Source organism: Hyaena hyaena, unplaced genomic scaffold (assembly GCF_003009895.1).
Source record: "Hyaena hyaena isolate Hyena2069 unplaced genomic scaffold, ASM300989v1 scaffold_8, whole genome shotgun sequence".
Taxonomy (NCBI): domain Eukaryota; kingdom Metazoa; phylum Chordata; class Mammalia; order Carnivora; family Hyaenidae; genus Hyaena; species Hyaena hyaena.
The window spans coordinates 3,444,535-3,466,622 of NW_024080640.1; the positions used below are offsets into that span (position 1 = coordinate 3,444,535).

The 22,088-nt window shown below is 47.9% G+C and overlaps 2 protein-coding genes across 3 annotated transcripts in view; one reads left to right on the plus strand and one right to left on the minus strand.

Moving 5' to 3' along the window:
• CPA1 (carboxypeptidase A1) lies at window positions 1-6,495 on the plus strand. Its single transcript, XM_039243065.1, has 10 exons — window positions 1-207; window positions 541-735; window positions 1,184-1,417; window positions 1,627-1,728; window positions 2,299-2,400; window positions 2,579-2,689; window positions 3,338-3,428; window positions 3,927-4,126; window positions 4,524-4,608; window positions 6,265-6,495. Exons 1-10 carry the CDS (start codon window positions 1-3, stop codon window positions 6,450-6,452), a joined length of 1,515 nt encoding a protein of 504 aa, XP_039098996.1. The 3' UTR covers window positions 6,453-6,495.
• Window positions 6,496-16,012: 9,517 nt separating this feature from the next.
• CEP41 (centrosomal protein 41) overlaps window positions 16,013-22,088 on the minus strand; it is a 45,402-nt gene continuing 39,326 nt past the window's right edge. For both annotated transcript variants that reach the window (XM_039243728.1, XM_039243737.1), the window contains 6 exons: window positions 21,525-21,669; window positions 19,684-19,835; window positions 18,776-18,843; window positions 17,590-17,704; window positions 16,913-17,128; window positions 16,013-16,215 (listed from right to left, as the gene is read on the minus strand). In XM_039243728.1, the coding sequence (XP_039099659.1) occupies window positions 16,067-16,215; window positions 16,913-17,128; window positions 17,590-17,704; window positions 18,776-18,843; window positions 19,684-19,835; window positions 21,525-21,669 (845 nt within the window). In that variant the 3' untranslated portion in view covers window positions 16,013-16,066. The remainder of the gene's footprint in view (window positions 16,216-16,912; window positions 17,129-17,589; window positions 17,705-18,775; window positions 18,844-19,683; window positions 19,836-21,524; window positions 21,670-22,088) is intronic.

The window sequence follows — 22,088 nt, forward strand, 5'->3', positions numbered from 1 at the left end:
ATGGGGCCCAGGTGCAAGGTGGGGGAGGGGAACAACCCTTGGGCCCAGTCTGAAGGACCTCAAGACCTGGGAGACCTGGGAGAGTTTAAAAGGCCCCAGGGCCTTCTCTCGGCCTCAGATGGCGTTTCCAAGGGGCTGCAGCATGAGGGGGCTGTTGATTTGGAGTGTGCTGCTCGGGGCTGTCCTTGGCAAAGAGGACTTTGTGGGGTAAGAGTATGGAGAGAAGGGGGTGCTCAGACAGGAGACGGGAGCACTCAGCCCCCAGCCAGCGTCTGGAGGAGACAGACTGACGTATGGGATGACTCCAGAGAGGAGCAGACTAGCACACCCTGGGAGGCAGACTGACCAGGGACCGGGGCTGAGAAGGGGTCTGGTCCCTTGGGACAGCTTCCTGAGACCCCGAGAAATTTGACCTTGAAGGAGGAGTTTTCAGGAGAGGAGGTGGGAAGAGATCTGGCCGGCTTTGGAGAGAGAGACAGAGTCTAAACTGGGATGAGATCGCTCCAAGGCTAAGACCCCTCAGGCTTCCCCCCTGCTCAGCCCGGAGGTTCAAGCCCCAGCCTGGGGCTTTCAGGCCACTTGATGCCATCCTCCTCCCACCTGGGGAGTGTGGAGTTGCTCAGGCCGCCGGTCTCCCCTCCCGCTCTGCCCAGGCACCAGGTGCTCCGAATCTCTGCTGCTGATGAAGCCCAAGTACAGAAGGTGAAAGAGCTCGAGGATCTGGAGCACTTGCAGGTCAGAAGAAGTGGGGAGTCCTCCAGGAGGCCCCAAGGGTTCCACTCAGGCCAGCTGGGCCCACCCCAGGCCCCCATCATCCCCTGGGGCCACCTGGGACCTGGGCCTGCTCTCCTCAGCCACCCAGAAAGGACCCCATGGGACTGATTTCTGTTAGGAAATGATTTAACCTTCTAGTTCCAGAATCTTGCTGCCATTGACCATCTGAGCAAAGGGAGGACCTTCTAGCACTTCTCTCTGCTTGCTCTCTTGAAGCTCCTCCACAACGCTTCCTGGGCCATTTCCCTGACCACAGTGGACTCTGTCCAGGGCCCACGGTTTCCCCTTTGTCCTCTGCCCCTGACACCCATGCCACAGCCCGTCGTACGGGACACTCTGGCGCCAGCACCCCCTCCCGGTTGGCCCTTGCCCAGCCCGCCATGACAGTGCCCACTCTCGTCCTCCCCAGCTGGACTTCTGGCGGGGCCCTGCCCAGCCTGGCTCTCCCATCGACGTCCGAGTGCCCTTTCCCAGCATCCAAGCGGTCAAAGCCTTCTTGGAGGCCCATGGCCTCGGGTACACGATCATGATTGAGGATGTGCAGTCGTTGCTGGATGAGGAGCAGGAGCAGATGTTCGCCTTCCAGGCCCGGGCCCGCTCCACCAACACCTTTAACTACGCCACCTACCACACCCTGGAGGAGGTGAGGGACCCCTGGACCACTCCGCACAAGCACTGAGCTCTGCATTAGGCTGGCAGAATGCAGCCAGAGTCAGGGCTCACCCGGGTGTGCATGCACCTGTTCTGTCTCCGGTGACCTAGCTGGTCTGGGCTGTGGCTTGGAGCTGCTAAGGGAGGCATCCGGGTATCTGGCAGCCGTGACAGCCGGCCTCCCCTCCTCTCCCTTCTCAGATCCATGGCTTCATGGATTTGCTGGTTGCTGAGCACCCACGGCTGGTCAGCAAGCTCCAGATTGGCAACACCTACGAAGGTCGCCCCATCTATGTGCTGAAGGTAATGGGCACCTGCATGTGAGTGCACATGGGCACATATGCAAGAGTGGGTGCCCACATCCCTGTGTGGGGTCCCATGGGTGAACCCGGGGTCACCGGGAATGCTCTGCTGTATGAACTCCCCATGATGGCATTTGGGAAGGTCGGAATTTCTGCGCTGGTCTAGCCGTATACGTATACCTCATACACACGCAATTCTTAAACTTTTAAGTGACCCAAGTGTTTTCGATCAAGGGTCACATTGTGGAAAGTATCCGAGAGTCAGGGTTGTCCTGATCAAATGTTTTATTTGTGACACCCCACAGAGAACTGTGTATGGGCAGCAAAAAAGGGGAGGGCCCAGAGTTCTGGCTGAGTCATATTTGCCCCAAGGCCAACGTGAAGGCTGGAGGCCAAGTTCTGCAGGATTCCTGTGTGGACCCTGCCCCCACCCCTCACCTGAGTGATGGCCCCACAAATAAAGCTTTAACCTGAGACACCCAGGGAGCAGGTGGCCTCTGGCCTGGGGTGTGCTCTGCTTCAAGGAGGTGGGACAGGATCCTGGCTAGATCTCCTTGCTTTTCTTGTTCAGTTCAGCACTGGGGGAAACAACCGTCCCGCCATCTGGATCGACACGGGCATCCATTCCCGGGAGTGGGTTACGCAGGCCAGCGGGGTCTGGTTTGCGAAAAAGGTAAGCCTGGGGAGGTGAGGAGGGTTCTCGCCTGGTGGGCTGGTGTTCAAGGCCCTCTGGAGCCCGGGCCTCCCCTTCCCATCCAGATGCCGAGGGCGCAGGTGTCTGTCTGCTGCTTCAGTGTTGCAGACGCCTGCCCTGACCCTCTCTGCCCATGTGTCCCCCAACTTCCTGCCAGATCACACAAGACTATGGCCAGGACATCACTCTCACTGCCATTCTCGATTCCATGGACATCTTCCTGGAGATTGTCACTAACCCTGATGGTTTTGCCTTTACCCACACCAAGGTACAGGTTTCCTCTGGTTCTTAGGGAAAACATGGTGGGCCTCTGAGCCCCACAAGCTGTTCACCCCGAATCTCAACCCCTTTGTCCAGGGAGGGGCAAGTCGACCTGTTCTCCTAGGTCAGGGTTCTGTCCTTGGCTTTCTTGACATTTGGGCACGTGATTCTTTGTGTGGAGGCTGTCTTGTGTAGACAGGGTGTATAATGGCATCCTGACCTAATACTCAGTAGATGCCAGGAGCAAGCCCTCCATTGAGAGAATCAGATGTCTTGGGATGGGGGGACAAAATCCCCCGGACCCACTGCCCTGGACCTTATTTCCTAGCTTTATTTTACTTTTATGGCAGGTACAGCATGCTACCAATCCAGTGCGTACTGGCGGGGGGCGGGGGGTGGGGGGGCCTGCTGCCTTCTTCATTTCCACCAGTAGAAACCTCTGGCCAAGTACTGTCCACTGTTGCCTCTGTTCTCCTTCAACCAAGAGCCCCCTTTGCAGACCTTCCCGACAACCAGCTGGACGTGGCTTCTCACCCACACTGTGCCCACGCCCATGCTCCAGATCAGAGCGCTCTGTGTTGGCCCACACTGCTCTCTGCGGGCTCTGGCCTCCAGCCCAGCTTGGTGACAGACACGTGTCCGGTTCTTTCCTCAGAATCGTATGTGGCGCAAGACTCGATCCCTCACACCGGGCTCCACCTGTGTTGGGGCGGACCCCAACCGGAACTGGGATGCTGGCTTTGGGAGTAAGGCCCAGTGTGATCTGGGAGCAGGGATGGGAAACTCAGATGGCTCCTTACCCTCCTGTGTCCTGTTGCCCCAGCGGTGAGGGCAGAGTGGGAGGGAGGGGTGTCAGCCTGTCCCCCGAGGCTCCCCGGGAGGGAGGAGGCACTCTAGATTTCCGTATGCCTTGTCTGTAGAAATAAGTCTCCCCCCATCGGAACTAAGATCTGAAAACTATGTAGGGCTTTTCTAGAGTTACTTCAGCTCCTTCTCTCTGTGGTCCCTTCACTAGAAGAATGGGTCTTGCGTGGGGAGCCCCCCCTTCCCTCTCTGGGCATGTCCATCAGCTCTGCCTCCACCTGGCTAGGGAGGGAGGCAGGACACCCTGGCCTTTCCTTCATTCCAGGATGGGGGTGAGCCCTTCTGCATTCTACCCCGATTTCCACACAAAGAACTCGAGGGCATGGGAGCCACACTGCTCGGCTGTAAGGAAGGTCAGCTACTCCCCTCTCCTCCCACAGTGGCAGGAGCCAGCAGCAACCCCTGCTCGGACACTTACCATGGCAAGTTTGCAAATTCCGAAGTGGAGGTCAAGTCCATCGTGGACTTTGTGAAGAGCCACGGGAACATCAAGGCCTTCATCTCCATCCACAGCTACTCCCAGCTCCTCCTGTATCCCTATGGCTACAAAGCAGATCCAGCCCCTGACCAGGGCGAGCTGGTATGTGCTGATCCCCTTCCTGCCTACGCTGCTGAGCCTGGCACCCCTTTCTCCCACAGACCCCTGGTGGCTTGGGAAGACCTTGCTTGGGCAAGGCAGACCAGTCTCACTTTCTATCTGGGAAACTGAGGTACACTGTGGCCCAGTCACTTCTGTCACATGGCAGAGCAAGGGGCAAGGCTAGACTTTGTGCTTATACCATCGAGTTCAATCTGGAGCCACAGTGCAATCAAAGGGCAGCAACTTAAGTGCCAGCCAGACATCCTGCGGGGTTCAAGGATCACGGGGCTGCTGAGCACCTGCTCTGCGCTGGGCCTCTTCCCAGCGAGAAGTTGGGCTACCCTGGCCCTGCTGTTGCTGGCCGTTAACAGGTGGTATCGCTTGTCGTTTTCTCCAGGATCAGCTGGCCAAGTCTGCTGTGACCGCCCTAACCTCCCTGTATGGGACCAAGTTCAAGTATGGCAGCATCATCAAAACAATTTGTAAGTGGGCGCATGGTCTCCGGGGCAGCACTGGGAGGAAACTTAGCTGGCGCTTCCTGCCTGTTGTGGTGTCCCTGCTGGAGGAAGCAGCCAGGGGTGCCTAGATCTGGGAGCATGGGCGAGGACAGCAGCCCTCAGCCGTGCCTCGGGGAGCAGTGGGGCCCTTCCTAAGTGAACTCTGCCTTCATTGATCTCTTCAGACAAGCCTATCAGCTCCTCTGAGAACTTTTGTCCACTTGTCTTGGGTTAAGTCCTGCTTTCGGAGGGGATGGAGGGTGCTGCTGGCGTTTGTAGATCACTGAGAAATTCCACTTAGAAAATTACTCTTCCTCCAATGCCTTTCAGTTAGAGAATATATCTTATCTTTCCCCAGCTTACTCGTACATGCAAGGAGCACTGTTAAGTCAAAATGGACTTAAGTCAGCAAATGTTTATTGAGCACATGCTCTGTAGCAGGCCCTGTTTTCTGTGCTTAGGACATAGTTAGAAATAAGCAAAGATGAGGAAATGTACATCCCAGTCAGGGAGAGTGACAACAAACATGAATGAGTAAACGATACAATGTGTTAGGTGATGAAGGCTAGGGAGAAAAATAAAAACTAGAACATGATGAGGGTAATCAGGAATATTGGGCATGGGAGCTGTGTGTGTGGGTTGAAGGGTAGGCCTCATTGAAATAGTGAAATGTGGGTCAGTGTTGAAGGAGATGAGGAAGGGAGCCAAAAGGCTATCTATCTGGGGAAGAGGCTTCCAGGCAGAGGAACCTTCTAGAACCAAGGTCCTGCCATGTGATCTGGACTGGCGTGTTGGGGGGATAGCAGGAACAACATGGAGCCACGGGTGAGAGCACACGGGGGTCGTCAGGGACAGGTGGGGTGGGGGCAGATCCCGTAGGGCCCTGAGGAATACAGCAAGTTTGCTGGCTAACGAGAGGCAGAAGTACCGAGTCAGAAGACAAGGATGGAGCGGGGAGGGCTGCAGGCACCCCTCACGTACATCTGGCCCCAAGCGCCCAGGGTTTGGTAGGTGAGTGGGCCACAGTCTTACCTAGGGCTGGCCTTGCTTTTGGACTTCAGGCCTCATTTGAAAATGGTTTCAAACCACATCAGAGGTTTTTGCTTCCATCAATGTTGTCAAGTTAAATTCAGACACGCAGGCCACCTTCCAGACCCCTGCCCAATTCAAAAGCAACTTCATTACCCACTGTTACCTGCAAATCTGGGCAAAATTCCCTCCAAAAAGACAGACAAGGGGCCTCTACTTGGCCTCTGGCCTTCTGCACTCTCTCCTGCAGACCAGAACGCCAGGGGACAGATCCTGGTTACTCAAGTGGGTAACTCTGGTATATTTGGAGGTTTGACCAAAGTGGCTCTTGGAGGGAGGTGGTTTTCAGTGGGGCTTTTTCAATTGCAAGAACTTTCTTGCATTCCCCCGTGACAGGACCATTGCTGGTCCTCTTCTATGGGCTCTTGAGCTGAACCCCCTTGGGGGACTTCCTTGGGAGGAAGCCAGGCTGCTCAGTCAACAGCAGGCACTTAGTGGATGCCGACTCCAGTCAACCCTACATGAGGCTCCGGGCTTAGGACCATTGGCCCAGACCATAGCAGTGTTTTTAAGTGATTGACCTTTGCTCTCTGGCATCTGCTCCTGCCCCAGACCCAGCCAGTGGAAGCACCATTGACTGGACCTACAGCCAGGGCATCAAGTACTCCTTCACCTTTGAGCTCCGGGACACCGGGCGCTATGGCTTCCTGCTGCCGGCGTCCCAGATCATCCCCACGGCTCAGGAGACGTGGCTGGCGCTTCAGACCATCATGGAGCACACCCTGAATCACCCCTACTGAACTGGTCCTTCGGTACTCTCTTCCTCCTCCTCTCTGGCCCCGCTCAGGCAACCAAATAAAGTTTGAGTGTACATGGAACGGAATCTTGGGGCTGACACGTGGGAATGGATGTGACATGTCTGCCTTTTCAAGCTAGGGCAGAAGTGATTTAGTTCCTGCAGGCCTCGCTGGAAACGTGTGGGTGGTTGGACTAGATGACCCCTGCATTCCCCTGCATTCCAAGGTCCTCTGAAGTTGTATCCAAGTGGCGTCTGTTTTAATTAGACCACCCTGAGCTTAGCTCATCAGCGGGGTGATTTGTTCATACCTTAGTAGCAAGCAGCAGCCACAGCTGCTAACCAAATGCCTGGCACCCTGCAGTGGTCAGGAATTCAGCTCGTGCAAGAGTATAGCTAGTTGGATCCATTTATCTACAAAAGCAATAACTCTGAGAATGAAAGAGCAGAGTCCTGGTGGCCACTGCTGTCCTAAATAGACATCGCAGCCAGGCAAAGCCCACTTCTGTAAAGCAAGATCTGCTCCCCCACTCCTGAGTTAAATTGGAAGAAAACAATTAAGTTAAGTGAAATAATTCACTGAAGATAAAGAACAAACACCAATCCCAGAACCTTCTTGTTAAATGTAGTACATCACGAAGACTTCACTTTTAGGGACAGAAGCAGCTTTGTTTTCATATGTCACCTCCTTTCTAGCATCCTTCAGGTCCCCACTTCCTTTTCTGTTTCACCTACAGCTACTCCTTATCATTTGCAAAATTTCTCAGACACAAGGCTCTCCTCCTGATACTCTCCAGAGCTCCTAAGACTCAGTGGGTCTCCTCCTTTCACTTGGTGATTCTGCTGGCTACGACATCACACTTAGTGGCTAGTACCTCAATACATAGGACATCTCAACTTCTTTCAGAGCAAGAATCTAACTTCTGTTCTTTCAGAGGAAGGAAGATTCTAACTTCATATCTCAGACGTGAATGTGGAGCAGGGGGTTACTCCCGCGGAAGTCACTGGGGAGCGGGTGAGGGTGGACTGGTAGCTCCCCAAAGACGGAAGCTGGGGGTGAAGATGGCCACCTTGCCCCGTATTGGCCCTTTGGGGTGTCACAGTGCATCTAGCTCTGAGATCTTGAAAGTCTTGTCTTTTCCACAGGAAATGGCCTATAGGTAAAATGCTTTTTCTTTCTTTCTTCTTCTTCTTCTTCTTTTTTTTTTTTGCTACCATTCTAAAAAGCAAAATGTATGAGGCAGAATAGATACATATTTATATATCATACATAAATTTATGCCCATGCAAGTTTATGAGGCAAGGTAAAATGGTGTTTTAGTTTTTACAGAAAAATTAAGTGAAGATTTTATAACACTTCCTTCAAGTAACGTTTCGGGAAGCATTTCCATTCAACCTATATGAGCTGAAACCCATTTTATTTTTTTATTTTTTTTTAAAGTGAAGGATATCTTTTTTTTTTTAATGTTTTATTTATTTCTAGGAGAGAGAGAGAGAGAGAGACAGAGCGAACAGGGGAGGGTCAGAGAGAGAGGGAGTCACAGACTGAAACAGGCTCCAGGCTCTGAGCTGGCAGTCAGCACAGAGCCCGACGCGGGGCTCGAACCCACGAACCGTGAGATCATGACCCAAGCGAAAGTCGGACGCTTAACCAACTAAGCCACCCAGGCACCCCGGGCTGAAACCCATTTTAATGGCTCCGTTTGGGCAACTAAAAAGACAATCCTATTTTTTGCTTGATAAAGATGGATAGGCAAAAACAAAATATTAAGTTAGCAAGGATGGTAAATCTTACAAAATTGGATTACTTAGACTTCAGGGATAGAATTGCTTAATTTAAGATAATTGTGCTTCCTGATAGCAGGCACCACTTTGGCATTCAATCTCCAAAACTGCCAACAATAGTTGACGTACAGATGCCCAATAACTATCTGTTGAGTGAATGTTCTCTACTTTTACTAATGAATGAATTTATGAATTTTATAATCTGTATAGTGTAGGCTCATGAGTTATTTTGAATTCCCCAAATTGTAGTTTAGAAAGTGAGGCTCTTAGGAAACCTGATAAGACAAGGAATGAAGCACCAGAAAATTCCATGAGGGGAGAGAGTGCACTGGTTTGTTCAATACGTACTCCCTACTGGTTTGCCAAACACATGGCACAGAGCAGGTGCTAAATAAATACTTGTAAATGGAGATAGGGAAATTGTTAATACTTTTTTTTTTGTATTTTCAAGTATAAGAAGAGGTTTACATTTTGTTTGCAGATACACAGTTTTACAAATTTGTGGGTAAAAAATTTATAAGTAAAAGCATGAAGCTAAAAGAGAAAAAATACTTTTAGAAAATATTGCAGGATCTATGAAAAAGTATTAATAACCTTGAAGGGAAAAGAGTTCTTATAAGTCAAAGGGGGTAAATTTAAAAAAAGGACTAACATTTCAAAAAAAAAAAAAAAAAAAAGCAATTCCCCAAAGAAGCAACACAAAAAGCCAATAAACGTATAAGAGATACTGATCCTCTGAGTGATTTTTTTTGTACATTAAAGAAAAGCAAATAAATCATTTTTCTTCCATCATATTGACAAAGAATAAAAAGACTGACAATTCGGTGCTATCAAGGGTATGAAGAAATAAGACCTGTCATATACTACTGGTGTGAAGATGGATTTCCACCTTCCTGGGGCAGAAGGTGGGGTAGAATATAAATCAAAATTTCACATATATTGTTGCTTTAACCCAGAAAGTCCACTTGGAGAAATTTGTTTTATAAAAAATATTCAGACAAATTCAGATGTATATATGTATAAGGCTGTAATAATAAAAAACTAAATACAAAGGAAAAGAGCCTAAATAGATACCAGTATTGATACCATATGACGTGTTTAAACAGTGGAGTCTTATGAAGCCATTGCAGTCCATGTAGACGTGGGGGAAATGGGTCACACAACACTAAGGGAAACCAACCAGCCACAGGATGGAGATGTTCTAAAATAAGGTTGTGGTAATGGTTACACAACTCTGTAAATTTGCTGAACATCACTGAATTGTACACTTAAAGTGCTTGGATTTTATAGTATGTGATTTATACTGTTGCTTTAAAAAAGTAGTTACAAAATAGTATGTTCAGTATGAATTTCACTTTTGTTTGAAACACAGACACACACATACACACACACACACACACACACACAGACACACACACACTATAGTGGATAGTGTGATGGTTTTCCTCCTTATGCCTTTTTGGATTTCTTGCAGTCGGCTTTTACAATCAGGAAAAAAACCAGACTAGTTCAAACACACCAAATAACGCATGGGTAAAGTTATCTAAAACCAACTCAATATCAACATCCAACATCTAAGTGGTGATCTTAATTTGTGCCCAGATTCTTTTTTTATAATCTGCCTAAACTCATTTCTTCTGCTCTGGCTTCACCACATGGCCCAGAACAATGTAAGTATCTCATCATTGGAAAAATTTACACTACCGATAGAGCTGGAAGCAGCCGCGTTTCTACAGAGGGAAGGGTTTTCTCCGGCTCCCAGGTGGGAGCTGTTCCCTTAAGCACTCTGCCATAGCTCAGAGGAAAATCCCCGGGAGCCCTTTCTGCTCACATTTAGTTCCTGCAGCAATCCAGGGAATTGATTACGCTAATGCCTATTCTCCAGGGCTTTTCAAAATTCTTTGTTTTTAAAGAAACTCATTTGACTTTTTCCTGAGACCCTTATATATGGTTCTCAGTGTGGCCTGGGGGCCATTGGAGGTCGTGAGAATCCTTCGGGTGGCCTCTTGAATTAACACTCAGATGTGCATGTGGAGCTTCCTGGGTTTGGCCTGAAGTTAAAATTGAAATGTCATTGAATACAATCCAGATATGACCTCACTGGTCCTTCCTCCAGTGCAGGGCCATTCATCATCTCAGCAAGCGTTTTGCAAGGGCATGTGGGGCTAGATGGGTTCGAGGCCGCATAAGGACTCTTGGTCTAAGGACTCTAATGAAACACCCTTCTGCGAATATACTCGGACCCAGATGCTACTCACAGGAAACTGATTAGGACCAACCATAGTGTTCAGATTGGCCACACGAAGGAGAAGCTCCGAGAAAAAAGGCACGGAGTGCCCGTCAAATCTGACAAACTGTCAAAGGGTAATGAATTTTCCCCAAAGCTTTCAAGATCTGCATTAATGTGGCAACTCAAATTGCGAGCATCATCTAACAGCCCCAGAGACTGAGACTGCCAAATGCTTATTGCCAACCGCAAAGAAGAAAAGTGAAAGTCTCCTGCTGAACCATGGCAGTGGGGTTCGGCTGCAGTTTCAGAAGAGCGCAGTGGAAAAAGCGCTCTGGGAAGGAGAACCGAGGCAGAGGCTTACTTGGCTCCCCACCTGCCCCGGCCCAGGCCTGTGGTCCCGAGGGAATTCATGCACCTTGTGTCTCTGCCTAAATTAGAGACATCCCCGCAAAGGAAAGAAAAGATCAGACATGAAGTCCTAGCAGGATGGTTTATTAAATGAATCGTTCAAGTTATGAAAACAGCTGACTTCTTTTCCAACGGTCTAGTTAAAAGTGTTTTTAAGTCCCATTCCTTAAGGGAGACCCCCTTAGTGTTCATTCAGGAACAAAACAAATCTTAGGATAGCACCCGTCCTCAAGATCAGTCACTGGGTGCAGACAGTGGATATATGGAGACACATATTCCGGGAGCAGATGTGCCGTCTCTGAATTCCTGTCGCCTTTTGTGCAGATGGCGTGTGTATGTGTGTGTGGGGGGGGTGGAGACAGCTTTTGGGGGGCAGGAACCTCTGGTGACAGGGAGGGAAGGAAGGCCAACAGGCAGGGGAGAGGTGCATTTGTGTGGGTAAATTGGAGGCATCGCGGAGGGACGGCATGGCCACGCCTACCCAGCGTGAGAAGCACCGAGCGGAGCGGCCGAGCGACAACTTGATCTGAAGGCGCCATTCTCAGGCTGGCTCCTGGCGTCTTGACCTTTAGCTCAGTGACTCAGGGCCTCAAGAGGAGTTGCTTAATTTCCACCTGCTCCTCAGTCTCCTCCCCTGACGTTGGGGCACCCATCTCACGGACTGTTGTGAGAAAAGAGGGTCAGAACACACAGGACTCTAGGAACGCTGCCTAACAGAGTGGGCACTCCAAGCATCTGCTGGGATTATTATCCCGCGAGCTTCAAGGTTTGAAACAGAAGAGAAAAAGAACCCACTGTCAGATGGGGATGGTGTGCACCTGTATGTGATGAATTCTGGAGGCTACTCTGGGCTGGAGAGGACCACGCTCCCAGGGTGCCGCCGGCAGTAGGTAATCCACAAATCTCAGGATTGTGAACGCCTCTCCTACGAAAGCAGGATGTACACAGTGAAACAAAAGATAACGAGCTCTCTGGGTCTCCAGAACGGCAGACCGGCACTGAGTGGCCACACCATGGGCATTACACCCCAGATCAGTCTTAGCAGGTTCAATTCACTTATTCATCGATGCTGACCAAAGGTTGCTTTCATATCATTGGTGATTTTCACCGTCTGGGGGCTTACAGTCAAAATAGTTTCGAATAGAAGGCCTATTTGCATCCTTTAAAAAATGCAGTCCATCAGTCAATAGCACTTAATAAGTGGCCTCTGTTTGCCACAGGTTTTCACCAGGTGTCTAAATATGTGACACAGGTGAAGAGAATTTGCTTCCGCATTCAGAACAAAGGAGGATCAGACTCAGAGAGGGAGCCGGTGAGGGGATTAGGCGGGACATTGTTTTGTAAACACACATAAAATCAGACCCTGAATCCCATTTTTTGTCAGAATTCAGTGCTGACAAATTTCCACCATCACCTGTCTTTATGCTGTGACTGACCTATGTATCAATTTAAAGATACCGCAATAACAATTTCAGTACAATTTACTGCACCGTTAGGAGAGTGTTAACAACCAAATGTATTCTGAACGCTTTGGAAGCACGGTGTGTTATATTTCCTGTTTTTACAGGAGACACGTGTTTGTTAATAAAAAAATTAATTGAACTGCGTATCAGCCTATCATCCTGCCCACATAATTGAGCTGATGAATCGTTATCTATGTTTCTGGTATTTCTTGTAAAGAAAGGAAGGTATTATGAGAATCGTGTCTTTGAAAGAACCGTGAAGAGAATAAACGCCTATGAAAGACACGGAGAACATTTTGCCAGCAGGGAAAGAAAGTTTCTCAATGATAATCATCAGAGTTGGGTAAGAAGGGGAGTTATGAATGTAAATCCAGGTGGACAGAAATTAATTACCGCCCCTGCCAAAATGTCGGATAATGTAAAGATGAAATCTATAACCAATATGTAACATGACCAGAAACCAAAACCAACACAAGAAAAATTACCGACATCTTTCTTCCTAGTCTCGGATTCTGATTTCACTGATATTCCACCAGGGAATCAGGGAAAAGGAGGTTTTTGTTTTGTTCTGTTTTCTTGGTGAGTAGCTTTGAGTCTTAAGAATTTTTGTATAACCTTGATAGCACCACAGGAAAAAACCCCTCAGCAACTAATGAACACTATTTGTTCTCTTAACGATTCTGATTTACACCGAGTCCACGTGACTGTGCTGATTCTGGTTTTCTACTAAAAGTAAAATAAATAAATAAAATGACTTCTAGGCTATTTGCATCATTCTATACCTTTCAATAGATTAAACCTGACATATTTACAGCCCAAGATGTTCTGTTTGTTTTCAAACGAGTAAAATAGCTTTCCTTTTCAGCTCTCCCTCCTCCTTTTCTTCTTTGCTTCTCTCTTTTCTTCCTTAAATATTCACCCCTTTAAAGCACTGAACATATTATCCAGACTTTGGCCATCACCGTTGCTCAGGCGAAGCTGTTGTTATACATCGATAAAGCACCTGCCATCATGGGGTGGGGGGGGAGTCACAAGTTGCCCTGCCTGGGGCAGCCTGTCAACCTTTGAAACATTGACAAGGAAGTCCTGTCGTGATGTGCTTAAGGGACAATGGGTCCCTGCCTGAGCATGAGGAGAGACCCAGGCCTTCTGTCTAGAGAGCTAAGTATATTCTAATTAGAATGATGTCCGGATTTTTTACGCAAAGAGTACGTGCCTTCTTGGGAGATGCAGGGAAAAGAGGTATGCTTTCAAATCCCTTCCGTCCCGTGTGGCTCCCCCAAACCACCTCCACAGAGAGTCAGAGAAAAGTGGGCACATCTTGGCATATTAATAGCAAACAACAAATTAATAACTATGTACTTTAATCTTCAGCATTCATAGTTGCACAAAGTATCACTGATCATTTAAATAATACATGTCCGTTCATCTAATGGAGAAGTCAGTAAAGTAGAACATTTGGAACAGTCACTTGAGCACGTAAAAACTGTCTGCGAGTGACACTTAACACACAAAGAGCAGAATCAGAACAGGTCGTTGAGGGGTAGTTACTTAGAATCCTTACCAATAGGCAAAGCACCATGGAGAAACACACGAAAATATATTCAACCTGCCAGATGCCTCAGCTAAATGCACAGCGATTCTAATCGGTTTGGCTACAGTGACTCTCCACATATACACAGTAGGTTCTAAAACGCGAGGGGGATTTGGTGATCGGGATGCAGAGTAGGGTCGTCACTTTCTGAAACAGAATTGAGCGGGGGAGTCTAAACTCCTGACCAGTCAACTTTCAAATGGCATAAACAGAACTTTGTTACAGAGAGAGATGGGTTTTTTTTTTTCCCCCTTAAAAACGTATATATGTCATAAAGGGCTGAAAATCTTGTCCATGCTAGGGGAAAGTTGAGGGTGGAAAAACTGGCATTTTTAAAAAACCTATGCTGTAAAGAAAATAAAACGCCAGAGCATTCTGGCATTAGCAAAAGGCTGAACTAAGTTCTCAGGCAATAAATTTATAGGGAAACATGACAGGCTCCTCATTAAAGCTATGTGTACGTTGGCTGAATTTTATACAAGATTCTTGAATCTTGTGGAAAATTGGGCACGGCTTGACATTTGAACAATGTCCCTGGTTTGTTTGATTTCTAAAGCATCGGAATATGTTGCACTTTGGAAATCAAGTAGAGAAGAATAAACACACTAAAACAGAACTGAGCTGAATCTGAAAGTTATTTTTCCATATGTCTCTATGAGATATTTATTACCTTTATTTCTCTTACAAACTATGCCCCCCCACCCCCATGCTAGAAATACTGCAGTACATTCTCTTTTTCCTGTGGTTTTTTCTTTTTCTTTTTCTTTTTTCTTTTTTTTTTTGGTGGCGAGAAAATAGTCCCGTTAAGGTAAATCTTACCCGGCAGCGGTAACCACCTAAGGATAGGCAATTTTCAGTTGGCTTTTCAGAAGCAGGTTGCCATGACAAAGAGGACAATTTATTCTTTGGTCCCTTATCACAGCTACAGATCACAGACCATAAAAATTAACAAGGCTCTTTCCCTTTTCCTGATGATTTCGGAGTTCCTCATCCTTACCTGAGGTCTTTTGTTCCCCCAATTAAATTGAATGTCAGTCATCTAGCAATTCAATTAATGCTGATTCAAAATTCTGGCCCAAACCAGAATCTATAATCACAACCTCCTAATCACAGCTCAGTCGTGAGAATGAAAAGTAAGCAGGAAATTGCACTAATTACTCAATTACACTAATACTGTATTTTTAAGCTGGGGCTTAAAGGGGCTGTTGCTCTGACAAAGGACTGCGGTGTCGTCCTCACCACATGTGCCCACAGTGGCCCGATTGAGGCTGATGTTTTGAAGTGGCCATAATTTCTATCCATCTAAGACGGATGGACCCGAGCCGGGGAATGGAAATTTACAGCCGATAAACCAACCACAAATGAGGGACAGGTCGGGGAGGGGAAGGGGGGCTTCAACGGCTCTTCGCACAGGCCCGGACAATGGACGGGGCTCTTCCGGAGGGATGCGGTGACCCCATGTGAAGGAGGCTGGGCACACGTCATCACAGTGCTGGTTCCAGGAAAACATCTACTGGGGAGGGGAGCACTCAGGAAGCGTGAGGGTTGCTCTACCGAACTTAAGGTTGAACAATACTCAAGGTGCCAGGCTCCAAACTCAGCACGGAGCCTGCCGCGTGTGCTGGGCAGGCAGCTCCTCAGGGCCCACCCCTGGCCGGCTGAAAGCTGAGAATCACCCCCCCACAACCCCCAGGGTCAGCTTCCGGGGCTGCAAAGCCCACCTGGACAACCTTCATGAGGCCAAGAACAGCGAGTGGTTGGAAAGAACATACCAGACGTTCCCGAAGAATTTACAAAACCGTGCAGGACATGAACCGATACAAGCTGGGCCTTATTTAAAACACAAAACACAAAAAACCACCTAAAAAGTTAGACTCTCTTTGCCTACTCAGTTTCAGAAACTTCAATGTTCTGTAAACAACAGGGACGACGCTGGAGCCTGTCATGCCTCTGGTTTTCGTGAAACTCCTTCCGAGTTGGACGCTGGAAGGGAGCCGGACACGGGGAGAGGAAGGAGGGCCCATCACACATGGCGTCGTGTTTCCTCCACAGAAGTCGCTGACAATGACCACCTTGGGAACTGCTCAGGGGTTCCGAAAGGAGACAGAGTATTTATTTGACTAAGACACACACAGTCTTTACTTCCAGGGTTTGCCTTGCAGGTGGCCACTGCTGAGCGAGCGGGAGTTCGGGGGGCCGCCAGGGCCCCCGGCGGGCAGGTTCTGGCCGCTGCGGGCTCCTGGGCCCTTGGAGTCTCTTCCGGAGGCATTAGCTTGGCTCAGGCGGCCTGAAGGGGGCAAGAAAGCAGGGAGCAGAGCTGCAAGAATGACTCCAGGGACCATCTGCCAAGTATACTTTTAAGCTAATGAAGTCGTATGGTACAACCACTTTCAAGCTAATGGAGCCCTATTCAGCATCTACTCGAGGCTAAAACCTACTCTTCATGCTGGGGACCAGCCTGGAGGTAGGGAAGGGGCAGGGAACGTAAGGACGCCCAGAGAGCTGCTTTCTTTCCCTTCCTCTCCGTTATCCCAACCAACCTAGTCTGGCCTTCGTTTCTCCTTGGTTAGAGACGGGTACAGGAGTGATTAGGGAAAAGACAAGAGGAAGTAGTGTGCTCAAGGGAAGGTTGGACATGGGTTTCAAGGTGTCCAGAAGCTGCAGAGGGAAACAAAGCGTGTGGCAGAGGAAATCCAAGTGCCTCAGCTTGGCCTCTCAACTGAGCCTGAAATACACAGCTTATTTGAATGATAAATCCTCTCTCTCTGTCCATATACGATGCCTAATTCTTCCCGCAACCTGGGATCACCTCCCCTTGCCCCCCGCCCCTCCATGCACAGCACCCACACATCCCCCGTGCCCAGCAAATATTATAAGAATCTGAATATAAGAAAGCAAGCTTTTCATATGATGAGGTGATATTCAAAGCCGCCAGGCTCAAAGTTCTACACAACACATTTTCTCTAAAGGTCAAAAGATCTTACTAGGATTGTCCGTGGGACCCTGCTCCTCTTCCAGGTAATATTCTATCTTTTTTAAGTCTTCTGGGGTAAATCGCCATTTATTCTCAGCTGGTAGAGGCGGCACCTTGGGGCTGGATCGTTTCCGGGCAGAGCCAGAAGGAAGGGCCTGCTGGCAAGATGCTGGCAGGGAACCGGTCATCAGTCCTTCTGGGAATTTCTGGGCTAAGACTTTTAGACCTAGGTGTGGAAGAGCATCAGAAAAAGCAGCATTAACATGGTGAGGCTACGGCAAAACCCTGTTAAGGAGCCTGCACGCGTCTCCTGGCCTTTGGTCTTCTGGCCCAAGCCAACACAAGGAGGTGAAATCTTAACCCGCTTGACCATGAAGCAAGTTACACGAGAAAAATGGTGGTGGTTAGGTGGGATTCTGTGAACTCCACCAGACATCTTTTTGCTCCAGTCTTTGGCACGAAGGCTTTCTTAATGCAATAGCATCATTTCAGGAATTAAAAACATGTGCCGATGGAACTAACGGAAGTTTCACAGAACTCCTGACCCTTTACAGCCAGTGTGGTCGTCTCTCTTTCCAGAATTCTTAATTCAGAGCGTGGAGAGGATAAGGGTGTCAGGAGAGGATTGAAGGACTTTCAGTTCAACTATCCGTCTTTTCAGTCCTAAGCAGCACACAGCCCACTCACCTCCGGAAAGCATGAAAAGGTTTTCAAATCCCCGCTCGCACATGGTGGTGGCCGCCTGGCTGGCCAGCCTCTCGTCGTCGTCGTACAGAATGATGATCTTGCCGTGAGCATTTTTCTAAGAATCATGTGAGTTAAGGTTCCACCACACTGGGCTAATGCTCCCAGGCTATAAAGAAACCCCCAGGGAACAAAGAACTGTCAAGGTTCACTTTTCTGAGTTCAGAGGACATTGGACAATCCCATCACACCAGCCGTTGCTGGATTTTTTCCTCTCATGGAAACCACACAAGCTGGGATTCTCATCTTTTATAAACTAATATTATTACGGTCCAAGACAGCACCAGCTCCCTGCTTTATACCCTTTGATTCTTGCATCCTTACAACCTTGAAAAGTAAGTATTACAGCGTCCATCCCACAGGTGAGAAAATAGAAAAAACTCGTGTGCCCCACGTGTCCACTGCCATCTTATTTATAAGAGTAAGAAAATGGGAACCACCTGAAAACCCACTAGAGAGGAAGAGTTTAGTAAATCAGAGTGTAGTATATAGTAAGATGAGATAATGTGGTACAATCAAAACGGAGTTTATAAAGAGCTTGTGTTAGCATGGGGAAAGCCGCTGTACTACCGAGAGGAAGAGTCAAAATATGAAATTATAGACACTGTATGATTGCTGCTTTGTTAAAAAAAGAACACATACAGGATAATCTGAAATGAAATATGCAAAAAACGTAATCAGAGTCGTTCGATTGTGATTATCAATGTTCCTTTTTAGGTCTTTCCGTGGTTAAATTATTTTCTATTTGTGTAACTTTTATAAGCAAAAAAAAAAAAAACAAGTAAAATTTTAAGGGAAAAATTAAAAACAGGAGGAAAAAAATTCACTTAAGCTTTACTTGGGAAAGCTTTCTGGGAAAAAAAAAATAAAGTCTTAGGACTAACTCTCAATAGATCACAGCCTTTAACCTAATGTTTTTTTGGAGCACTGCAGGATGGCTTGGACACATCTGCTAGGTCAGTCAGGATCCGGCGTAAGAGCTAAGAACCCAAATTCTAAAATATGCTAAGGAAGCTAATTAATATCAAAGGGCCTGCACGGAAGTCTTTTTCTAGGAGCATGACTCAGGATAAGTTCAACTCTTACAGTCCTCAAACCACCCAGCTCCATAAAATGCAACAAAGGATACATATTCAAGAATGTCATTTGAATAAGGGTTCATTGTTCTAGACAGAGTTGCGATTGGGTAACTGTAAGCTGCAAAGAGAAGAAAAAGTTTAGGAAGTGTTTTGCTCTCCATACAACTCCCCAAATTCCTGCCTAGTGTAAAATCTAAGAGTTCAGGGGCACCTGGGTGGCTCAGTCAGTTGAGCATCCAACTTCAGCTCAGGTCATGGTCTCACGGTTTGTGGGTTCAAGCCCTGCGTCGGGCTCTGTGATGACAGCCCAGAGCCTGGAGCCTGCTTCAGATCCTGTGTCACTCTCTTTCTCTGCCCCTCCTCTGCTCATGCTGTCTCTCAAAAATAAATAAACATTAAAAATTTTTTAAAAAAAGTTCAGGGGTTCCTGGGTGGCTCAGTCGGTTAAGTGTCCAACTTCGGCTCAGGTCATGATCTCACGGTTCGTGGGTTTGAGCCCCGCATCGGGCTCTGTGCTGTCAGCTCAGAGCCTGGAGCCTGCGTCAGATGCTGTGCCCCTCTCTCTCTCTCTCTCTGCCCCTCCTGCTCATGCTGTCTCTCTCTTTTCTCAAAAATAAATATTAAAAAAAATTTTAAAGTCTAAAAGTTCAAAGAAATACAGTTTCTAAATCAACAAGCCTGGATATGTTTTGAGAGAAAAGAAACAGGACGCTATGAACAAAATATGAAGCTTCATGTCACCATTTCTGACATTTAGCACTGGGCCCCAGAGCCATGAGAGAATGTCCCACGCTTCTCTCAGAGCATTGCGGTAGAGCCAACCTACACGTTCCTATGATGGATTTGGTTAACATGTCATTTCCTCAACTGCTGACCTTGGGAAGTGGCTCAAGCTGGCCTAGACTAAAGAATGGGCTCTGTTCCTGGGAGTGAGACACTAGAACGCCCTCTCTCTTACCTCCGACAACGTGGCACTGCTGGTAAGAATCTCTGTCTCGCACATCTAGCAGCAGGAAGGGGCAGTCGGGATAAGGTCGGTCTTTGGTGTTGGGCTCTGCTTTCTTCACTAGCCCTTTGTCTAGATCCAGTTCCCCAACACCGCTGATGACGCTGCAAGTGAAAAGTAGGTCGGCAGAAACCAGTCAGGGGTGAGTGGCTTCAAGGTCAAATGCGTTTCTTCAGAACGCCTAGAGAGAGAGTGCTCAATGTCTTTCAAAGGGCACATCCAAGAAAACGGAAAATGGATATGGTGTGTCAGTTCTGCCTCTGAATGCATGACCCTATGGATTCCTATCTAACACACTGGACCCTGAGGAAGGGACCTATGTGTCCATACTCACCTTCAGAGAATGCATGTTAGGTCATTAGCATGGCTGAGGGGACAGAGACTATAGGGCGCACGCTGCCTCCAGGAACAAGGGCAGCATTCAGAGAAAGAAAGAGGCCAACAGTTAATCTGATGGAATTGTGAGGAGTGTAAGAAAGCAGAGTCAAAGGGGAAAGAATAAGGTTGATAAGGCAGGAAACATGAAGGCATCTATGTACATTGTCTGTAATATAAATCAACTACAACATTTTGATGGGTTTCATCTACTTATATGGAGACCTATCCAATACGTATCTTGAACCTTAATGTTTCCAATAGTTATCTGTGCTTATTCCCAGTTCATAGGTTACAAGAGTTGGGATTGAAGAGGCTTTCAGATTTGGTGGCATTTGGTGACAGAGAAAAAACTAGGATTGAAATGAGTCAGTTCACTACTGATAGCTCTGTTTCTAAGGTCGTCAGATTGGTCGCCCTATTAAAAGTATAGGCAAAATGCAGTAAAAACATGAATCAAAGGAATAAAGGGAGTCGAGGTTATGCCTAAGATGGCAGGCAGTGAAATATCTGTATTGGAAGGAGAAGAGGACTCCTTTCGCCAGCAAATACGAAGGCTCGTGTGGTGGACCACATGCTAGTCTACACGATGGCCCCTCTCCCAGCACAGCACATCAAATTCTGCGCTCAAACCCGACAGAAGCTGTAACTAGATGCCACAGAGCGCATCTTGTTGAACCAAAGGAGGAGAAAATCTATTTCACACGACACTGCGTCCTCAATGGAAGTCTTGTCGGTCTATCTCGCAAATGCAATTTTCAAGTTCTTGCCTGAAGGTAGTTCTAGAAAAATAACAGCGGTACTGATGACGGCAATTCTTTCCCTAGTAGACCTAGTTTCTCGACTACAGTTGTTTTGCCAGTGGAAGGGAGGGCTAGGTGCGGAAAATCAGCACCGTCTTATAATCAACACCTAACATTTGTGAGAAAGTGGTGCATCACTGTAAGAAGGACCCGTCGCACGCAGCTTGCAAATCGACACCGAGGGCTGCTTTCCTGCTCCTTTGCACCTGTGTAATAGCAGACCACGGCGCATGGCACTCAGTTTTTCTTCTGATCCCAGACAGGGTAATTATAAGCTGCAGCAGACAGAAAAGGGGGTGGGAGTGGGAATCAAAAGATAGATAGTGGATGTAAAGCTGAGTCCTAACAGCAAACCTGCATACAGGAAGGCTGAAGAGGATGGAATTAAGGGGTGAAAATTCATGCTCTCCTATCAATACAGTCTTATCTGAACGCACCCGAGATGCTGTGAAAAGATTCGGGCCATGGCATTTGTATCAAGAGAAAATAGAAGGGCTGGGATGGAAGTGTGGGACTTGACTATTGCCAGTCTGCTTCTAAGGTGACTGGGTCACTGAAATCGGTATCAGGGTGAGGATGAAGTAAAATGCAGTGACGTGAATCTGCGGAGCGCACCTCTGCAGAGTCGAGCGGCTGGAGTCCCCCGCTCCCACGCTGTTTACGAACTGGACGGGGCTTGGAAACTGCTCCCCGGGGCTCCCCTTCCCGTTGGTCCTGGCACCGACTTCCCCATCGGGCTCCGGAGTCGCAGAATCATTGTCTGAAATTTGCAAATGAATAGGTATATTGGACCTCAGAGTTGATTCACTTGTCCGGGCGGTCCCACTGAAATTAGGTCACGGGAAGGAAATCCTATCACAGCGATTACATTGTCCCCTACGTTCTAACATGAAGGTTCTCAAAATGAGGTCTGTGGGTCCCGGGAGTCCCCAAGACCCTTTCAGGGGGACCTGTGAGGTCTCTTTCACCGTGTTGATATTTGCCCTAAAGGTGCAACAGAAAGAGCAGCTAAAACTGTGAGCATTTTAGCAACAATCGGGGCAGAGGCACCAAGTTTTATTAGTAACTATCGCATTGTTTTCACCAACATGAATGCACTCAGTGAATAAATACGGCAGTCACATTTTAAATAGTCCCTGATGGAGCTGGGATAATAATTCTATTAAATCTCGTCTTTAA